Consider the following 9235-nt stretch of genomic DNA (forward strand, 5'->3'; position numbering starts at 1 on the left):
TTTCACTCTGATATTAAATTTTTTTCATTTTTTCAATATCAGAATTTTGATAAAATTGAAGACATTATAAACAAACGTAATTTACCTTGTATAAATTTAAAAAATAGAGGAATTTCAAAGCATATTAATTAGTCGTTAATAAACATGTAAAACCAAACGTAAAGAAAAAAAAAAAGAGACAGATGAAGTATTTTTCATATGTTGATATTTTATGTCAAAAACCACCCCTCACACGAGCTTAAATCCAGTAAAAAATATAGCAGGCGTCCAATTAAGTCTCTCTTCCAGTTTTACCCAGCTTCAGACAGCAAAATCTAAAAGATTCAAACTTTATCTCTCTCTTTTATTTTTTACTTGCAAGTACTTTTTATACTGTATTAGGGCCATGAAGGGTACGTTTTCTCCATTCCTTGTTTTTTTTTCCATCAAAAAGAACGAATCAGCAATTTTTCATGAATATTTAGTACTCAAATTTTAAGCTGTTTTCTTACTTTTCTAGCTGCAAATTCCTCCCTTTTCTATTTTAATTTGTGGGTGGTGGGTATATCTTTGTAGTTGGTAGCTCATGTTTGCTGATGAAAAAAGCTTCAGTTGATGTAAATTGGATTGACCCACCTGCTTTTTACTCTTTATTAAGTAGTTAGTTTAGTTTGGTTTCAAGTGTGAAGTATTAGATCTAAGTTTGTACATTGTGAAATTGATAGGAATAGAGCATTTATGCAGTAATTATCTGTATTTTTGTGTGTCCAACTGAAGATTTAAGCTATTTGTTAATCTTATATTTTGTATATTGGGTACTTTTGATTGGTTCCTCGGATTTAAGGTTAGTGATGGTAGTTCAAACAACTTATTATCAAAGAGTTTTAGGAGTTTGATGTCCTCTGTTGTAATTCAGAATAGCTAGTGTAATTCAGAATAGCTGATCGGGTTTGGGACTTTGGGTCTGCAGATTTGCAGGTTTTGGGGGAATTTTATGCTTTCTATTGTGCTATCTATGGTAGTTCAGAACCCCTAGTGTGCTTCTGCGGATTTGGGGATTTTGATGCTGTCTAATGTGCTATCTATTGTAGTTTATAACAGCTACTGTTCTTTTGATTGGGTTTGCGGATTTTTGGGATTTTGATGCTCTCTAATGTGCTATCTATTGTAGTTCAGAACAACTACTTTTCTTTTGATTGGGTTTGCGGATTTTTTGGGAGTTTGATGCTCTCTTATGTGATATCTTGCAGTTCAGAACAGCTAGTGTGCTTTTGTTCGGGTTTGCGGATTTTGGAAGTGTGATGCTCTTTGTTGGTATCATGGAATGACAAATTTTGAGAACCTAATGGGATGTCTTCCTAATAGGAAAAATATTATTGGTAGTTGAGTGAATCTCTTGTTTCTTTGGGAATGAAGAAGTGGACTGGGGGTACCCTCATATTAGTTTTGTCTTTCATTTTGGTGGTGAGGTACACGTATACCTACTTTGGTAGTCAACCACCAAAGCAAATAAAGCAATCAGCATATGACTTCTTTAGAAACCATCCTAGTAATAATTCCCAAACACCGGAAATCGGTTCGATTGCAACACCTTCTTGGATTAACGGGACTGAAGTAGAAAAGATTAAGGAGAAGCCTCGGCTTATTGATGTCGAAGGACTTGATGAATTGTATAGTTCAGTCAATGTATTGAAAGAAGATATGAAGAGCTTTGCAACATGGCCTCAATTGCATATCGTGTTGTTAAGGTCAGATGGATTGCCTGAAACAGTTAAAGGTGTGACAGAGGCTTCTGTTGCTTGGAGAGAATTACTGTCTGTAATAGAGAGGGAGAAAAGTTCCAAAGTTGCAGGTGATGGCGGCAATGGTAACAACATTAATGAAATAAAGTGTCCTTTTAGTGTTAGCACTTTTGATGAGCCTGTGAATAGTAGCAGGAGACTTCTTGAGCTCCCTTGTGGCTTGATCGAAGATTCTTCTATTACTTTGATTGGTATTCCAAACGGGCAGAATAGAAGCTTCCAAATTGAACTTGAGGGTGCGAAATTTCAACATGAGAAAAAGCCTCCTATTATCTTACATTACAATGTCTACCTGCCAGAGGAAAACAGTACAAAAAATTCAGTTATTGTCCAAAATGCATGGACTAATGAAGTTGGCTGGGGCAGGGAAGAAAGATGTCCTGGAGGAAGGTCAACAAACTATTTTCAAAGTGAGTTTTATGTCCTGAGTCATAATTTGTGGAAGTATAAGTTGTACTAATTCCTTATAATTTTGTATTGTAGTTGATGGACTGGCTAGTTGCTATGAACAACTTATCAGAAGCGCTTTGGAACAAAATCAAAATGTGAGTCATCCTGTTGGTGACAAGCAGATTAACAATTCTGTGGCGCATCCTCATATGAGAGCTAATTTCCCTTTCAGTGAAGGGAGCCCATTCACTGCTACACTATGGGCCGGTTTGGAAGGATTTCACATGACTGTCAATGGAAGGCATGAAACTGCCTTCAAATATAGAGAGGTGAATTCACATTAAATATTACCATAAGCTTTAGTAACTTTACAATTCAGGTGACAAATAATTAGTGTGACTTTTCTGATCAGCTCATAGTGATAAAACAGATATCCACATAGATATTTGTGATAGAAAATTTATCATTGTCCACATAGATATTTGTAACAAGTAGCGATGAATTCTGTTTCAAATGGATGCAGAACTTGGAGTCATGGCTGGTTAATAAAGTCAGAGTGACTGGTGGTGTGAGCATCTTGTCTGGCATAGCAAAAGGCCTCCCTGTATCCGAAGATCTTGACATAAATGTTGATGTTGGTCAACTCAAAGCCCCACCGTTGTTAAAAAGAAGAGTTTTGCTACTTGTTGGAGTTTTCTCAACTGGAAACAACTTTGAACGCAGAATGGCCCTGAGGAGGTCTTGGATGCAATATGAAGCTGTGCGCTCAGGCATTGTAGCTGTTCGCTTTCTTATTGGTTTTGTAAGTAATAATGCAAATATTCTATTCAGGAACATTGTTTTAACTTTTAAGCAATAGACTTTAGCCAACACTGATGAGAATTCTGTTTCTGTTATTAATGCTGTAAGTAGATGAAAGATAGCTTTTGCTTTTGAGATTCATACCCCTTCTGTCACTTAGTTTCAATTGGTGCCAAGAATTGCTAGCAACTGCATGATCCTTTTTCATCTGCTTTTTATGTAGCACAAGAATGCAGAGGTAAATCTTGACCTGTGGAAAGAAGCTCAAGCGTATGGAGACATTCAACTGATGCCCTTTGTGGACTATTACAGCTTAATCAGCTTGAAAACAATCGCAGTTTGCATTCTCGGGGTAGGTTTCTGCTAATATACATTTCACTACCTAAGATATTCTTCAATGAACAATGTTGATTAGAGTACCTTTTTAGGAATTTTTACTCATATAGTTACTGTTCGCTTTCACCTTCTTGAGATGATCTTGTAGGGATGGAAAATTTGTTAATGTGTCGCGTCGGATATTATTAGGGTCAAAAGTTTAAGTATGAATTCGGTAATTATTTGACGGTCAATAAATTTAATTAATTTGGGCGTATAAATTTATTTAGCCCATTAATCAAACCCGAATATTTTTAATGGTTAAACCTGACCATATGGGTTAAACGGTTATAAACGGGTCATGATTACCAAGTCCAAGAAAAAGACCCAATGTACATCAAAACATAAAAGGCCTCTAATTCTATAAACATAGCTCTTTACTCTATTCGGAGGGAGGAGAAAATAGACGGCACAAACCTAAAACTCTGAAATATTCTCTTTGCCAAGTTACATCAAACTCTCTCCCTAGAAGAAGAACAACTAGCATTGAAATCGACGTGTTGTTCCATTCTAGAAGATCAACCCTGGACGAGATCAAGTCCGAAGGCAACCCTTATTCAAGAAGATCAATTTGGTTCGTGAGCACCATCAAATCCTTTCGGTAGAAAAAAGACAACAAGCATACGAAATTGAAGTGTCGTTTCTATTCTACATAAACATTGTTGGGGGAGATCAAGCCCCGGCGACCCTCATTCAAGTACAAGTCAAACCAGTCCGTAAGGCAAGTCAAATTCAAAGTGGAGATCGAATTAGAGGAGCAAATATTAGAGACCGTAACCCAAATACAAAAGAAATCATTAGATTCTTTTTCCACATATTTTGGCTTTGTTATTAGCAGACTTGAAACTTATATTTGCAAATTTAACACGCTCTGTGGGATAATATCTACCTCTCATCTCTTTCTCCACAAATCCAAATACTGAAGCACTTTCGAGTCATGAAAGTATAACGATGAAGAAAGAAGATCCAATCATGGTGGCCAAGAAAAGATCCATTTATTTCAATTCAACTTTCGAGTCGCTTATAAACATAAATCCAGAAGGTAGCTATAAAAACAAGTTCTTCCCTCCAACATCAATCCAAGATCTATCAGAAGAGCCAATCAATGGAGAATTCTAAGATCTAGCACAAGAGCCAAGCAAGGGAGCGGTACACGTCGTTGCAAATGTCATGGCGTTAGAAGCATACACTATCAAAGAAGAATTGGCAAATATGAAGCAAGTCCTTCAGAAAATCATCAAATATGGCGAGGAGACGGAAGCCTTAATCAAACGCCAAAACAAACAAATTGCTAGATGGACCAAGAAGCTTGAAAAACGTCTAATCGGCGAATCATACAAAAATGGTGAAAGTGAAAGTGAGGGCGAAAGCGATGTATCTAAATCAACCATGAATTCTAAACGAAGGAGCAAGAAGCCTATGGTGATTCGTTCAACTTTCAACAAATTCAAGATATGATAGCCAAAACTATCAAACACCAACTGAGCGAAGATCCTAACGAATGTAGCCATTGCATCAAACCTTGGTCCGAAAGCGACCCTTATTCAAGAAGATCAAATTGGTTCGTGAGCAACATCAAATCCTCCCCGTAGAAAAAGAACAACAAACATACAAAACTGAAGTGCAGTTTCTATTCTACATAAACATTGTTGGACGAGATCAAGCTCCGGCGGCCCAGTCCGTGAGCCAAGCCAAATTCAAAATGCGGTTCGAATCAGAGAAGAAAATATTAGAGATTGTAACCCAAATACAAAAAACTTAATAAGGTTATATTTTGTTCACATGTTTTGAATTTGTTGCAGAATTAAAATTTGTGTTTACAGATGCTCCAATCAATTATAGCCTGCTTTTAGAGTGGTTAGAATTTGGTATACCCTGCTATTATCGTTGGAAACAATGCAAAAGTTGGAGGAAAAGTCATGTTTGTCCCACATTGGTAGAAAAAAGAATTGTTCTCTTGTTTAAATACGGACATGTGATGTATATACTCTTAAGTACTTATGTTAGGGTCGTGCCCGTCATCAAGAGAGAGAGTCCACTTAACGAGTCCAAATGAGATTCCACCTTAAAACCATATGGCAATAAGGGGAGTAGCCCCTTAGCCTTATTAACTTATTAACTTATTAAGTGATTAACTCTTTCATCTTTTATCAATGTGGGACACTCACATGTGTTGTTTGGGAATGTTTGCTTCAACAACTTCCCTTAGTGGTTTGTCTAGAAGGGGGCATCCCCACGCGCGCGTCGTCGCCGTCCGGTTCGTGCGCGGGGTCGTGTTCGTGAAACGTGCCCGGGGTCGTGTGGTGTCCTTTTTGGGCCAAGTATGTAACCGAGTGTTCAATTAATGAGACTCTTTGGTTACAGAAGCCCATTCCATAAGTTTTGTAACCGTTCCGTGATTGTCGCAATTAAACTAATTTCGTGCATTGATTTTCTCTTTTGTTATGATTTGTTTTACGGTCTTAAAGGGAAGCTTTTGGGTTGTTAAAAACAACACAGAATCATTCTTCTTCTTCCTCTTTTTTTGTTTTTCTATTACCATTATTCTTAGCATATTATGAGTTCCTAGTTCGTCTTATTTGAGTGCACTTTAAGACGGATCGGTGTGTTATATCTTGGGGGGAACGCCTTTTTCCGATTGCACCATAGTCCGGGCGAATTTTGCTTCTAAGACAGTGTTGTTCAACACGTCACAACTTTTACATACAAATCAAATATTCGGCCCACATTTACATAACCATTTTCGGTTTTTGCAGTATTATTTCCTACATTTACTACTTTAGTACTCCCTTCCAAGATCAATAAAACTTTCCTCTCCTCTGCTTGTGGACGTAGCTAACACATCGTTAGTGAAGCAATCTTTGTGTTCTTGATTTACGTTATTTTACAATCTTTGTTGCATCTGTTATAACAGTAGGACATCCAAAATGGAACGTCAGACCTTTGTTTTGCATATAGCAATACTGGGAGTTTGGTTGTGAAGTTAATAACAAGGTTATGTTTGGTCAAATCTGGAAGTTCTTTCATTTCATATATTGAGAATTTGAGAACAAGGTACCCAAAATTTGAAGTCTGAGAGCCATCTATGGTGGGTTCTTTTGCTTCCGTGGTGCAGGATTTTGTACATCTCTCTATTTGTCAGAGTGTATACTTTCTAATCTTCAACCTCCAACCAGTATAGGTTATCCAAACAATTAGGAAAATAGCTAACAAAAGATGAAACTCTTTTTATAAGTAAAAAAGAAAACGTTCAAATATGGAAGTGGGAGTATGGTTACCGGGGGAGCAGATAGTTGATACGGAAATAACTTTTAACATTTCATGTGGATGCTCATTGTCCTAACTCATTGTGTCAATAGAAATAGGATTCATTGTTTATGAGGTAGAGAACAAACATGGTAAGCTATTCTTTGGTATAGTGCTATCTGAATTACGGTAACTTGTCTTTTGACAAAGGTGGCAAATAATGTCTTTTCCAACTCCATGCATGGGAAAGAGAGAAAGTTGCAGAAGATGTAAGGATGGTTTTTGCAGTAGGAGGTTCCATTTTTTGTATTTAATGGGATAGAGAGATTACAAGGAATCTGTGATGAAGCATAAATTTGAAAAAATTGAACTTAGTAGCTTTTACTGTTTTCTGTGCACTACAATCTTTTACAGTTTTCTCTGCACTACAGACCAAGATTCTCCCTGCAAAATATATAATGAAGACAGACGATGATGCTTTCGTGAGAATTGATGAAGTTCTTTCAAGTCTTAAGGGGAAGGCTGCTAGTGGTCTCCTGTATGGTCTCATATCATTTCAGTCATCTCCCCACAGGGACCAAGATAGCAAGTGGTTTGTTAGCGAAGAGGTATCATTGTCCTTCAATTCTTCAAAGTTCATTAAATTTTATGCATTACCTTGAGTCCTTGACAAAGCTCTTATTTGCAGGAATGGCCAAAAGATTCATTTCCACCGTGGGCTCATGGTCCAGGCTACATAATTTCCCGTGACATTGCAAAATATATTGTACGTGGTCATCAGGAAAGAGATCTTAAGGTAATTAATTATATCAGTTTTTTTTTTGGGTGCAAAATTGATTGTATCAGCAACATCGTATAATATACTACAGGAGCTTAAAAAGGAAAAAAGAATAAGTAAACTAAATAATAGATTTGAGTAAAGAAAGAAAAAAAAATGAAGACCCTTTGTTTGTTTGCTTCAGTTAAAAGATTAGGGATATAAAGGATATGATTGAATTTGAGTATGACAATAAACTAGTACACAAGATTTGTGAAGTAATAACATCCTCCGCAGCTAGAAGCCTAAATTGATTGCCAAAAAACATTCACTGAGCAGAAGATCATTTTTAGGTGGTCAATTTTGTTGTCCTCTTTTGGCCGTCTTTTGGAAGGCATAACTTTTATTTTCTCATGTTAGCTCGTCCATATGGTTTCTCACTTAAGAACCTTCTTAAATAACACAATGATTACGGTGTGGCTTGTGCAATGACCATGAAGATTTAACTTCTCCAATTGTGTTGACTGGTTAGAAGCAAGGGAGTGCATTATTTTTACCTCCCCAATCCTCAATAACAGCAAAACTCTTGCTCAGTTGTGGTGTTCTTGTGGAATATTTGATGGCTGACTAATACTATTTCCATCACAACTAATGAGCTTGGTTAGCTTGTTTTAATTTTCTTTTCTACTTTTACTCCAATTTCAGCTCTTCAAATTAGAGGATGTTGCTATGGGCATTTGGATTGAGAAGTACAAGGACAATGGCCATGAAATTAAATACATCAGTGATGATCGTTTTCACCATACTGGATGTGATGCAGATTACATCCTCGCACATTATCAAAACCCAAGAAAAGTGTTGTGCTTATGGGAGAAATTGCAAAAGGAACATCATGCTATCTGTTGTGATTAAGCACTAGAATTTACTTTCCACGCATGCTGCTGCTAGAAAACATCGCCTTTGTGCAAGATGAAGCCTGATAACTGATGGACTCGGACTTGGTTCTTTGGTACAACCTGCAAAGACTTTTCTAACCTACATCAACAGATCGAGTTATCAGAAATGTAAGTGGTAGGAATTGGCACACACATGTTAGCAAAGATACAACAGTTCATGTTCTTCCCGTTGAGGCATTTGTGTACGGAGTTGTGCTTAGTTTTGGTCTGTTTCACAAGGCCAATATTTCAGTGAGCTGTCTGCTGCACAAGGTGAGTACTCCAGTAAGCTGTCTGTTGCACAAGGCCAGTACTCCCAGTGAGCTGAATGAGTGTCGAAGAATTCTTCCAACCTGTTTGCAAGTTTCAGGATTATTTCGGTTTTGTAGAATATTTAGAAACTTAATTTAGCTACAAAAGCTTTATTTACAATTATCTGACTTTTGACATGATGCCTGTATTGCAAGTCCAAGAGCTCAGCAAGAAACAACGCAAACTTACGGCTTAAAATGGCAAATCCATAGTGCTGAAATATGGCACACATATAAGCTTCCGTCCTCATGAACTCATTTTTTTGGAAATGGTTTAACATCCTCATTTTTACTACATCTCATGCCTAAAGGTACAGATTTGGGCCAGCTCAGTTAGCGGTTTTGATATAACCACTATTTCAATTGGTGGTTTTGTGCTGACTAATTAAAACAAAAATTTAGACCGGTTTACTTGTTTACGTGGACGGTAGTATAAGAATTAACATAACATGGGACATATCTTGGGATTTTAATATATTCTACCATTATTGCCGGAATCAACGACCAAAGAATTCATACAAGCATAAACACTCAATTAACACATCAACTAATGCTTCAAATTAATCCAAACAATCCGGATGCACATATAATCAAAGCTCAATCCCATATCACCAATTCTTAAATGAACCTGGTCCATAC

General features: G+C 37.0%; 1 protein-coding gene across 2 annotated transcripts; it reads left to right on the forward strand.

The window, feature by feature from the left end:
• Positions 1-245: 245 nt before the first annotated feature.
• On the forward strand, positions 246-8734 carry LOC110791117 (hydroxyproline O-galactosyltransferase GALT3). 2 transcript variants are annotated; one of them, XM_021995874.2, is made up of 8 exons: positions 246-392; positions 1230-2191; positions 2265-2500; positions 2695-2973; positions 3196-3324; positions 7025-7201; positions 7282-7389; positions 8056-8734. In XM_021995874.2, exons 2-8 carry the CDS (start codon positions 1390-1392, stop codon positions 8260-8262), a joined length of 1938 nt encoding a protein of 645 aa, XP_021851566.2. In that variant the 5' UTR covers positions 246-392; positions 1230-1389; the 3' UTR covers positions 8263-8734. The 2 variants fall into 2 exon arrangements, with proteins under 2 accessions (XP_021851566.2, XP_021851567.2); XM_021995875.2 differs by lacking the exon at positions 246-392 and adding an exon at positions 402-596.
• Positions 8735-9235: the final 501 nt, after the last annotated feature.

Source organism: Spinacia oleracea, chromosome 3, assembly GCF_020520425.1.
Source record: "Spinacia oleracea cultivar Varoflay chromosome 3, BTI_SOV_V1, whole genome shotgun sequence".
In the NCBI taxonomy this organism is placed as follows: Eukaryota; Viridiplantae; Streptophyta; class Magnoliopsida; order Caryophyllales; family Amaranthaceae; genus Spinacia; species Spinacia oleracea.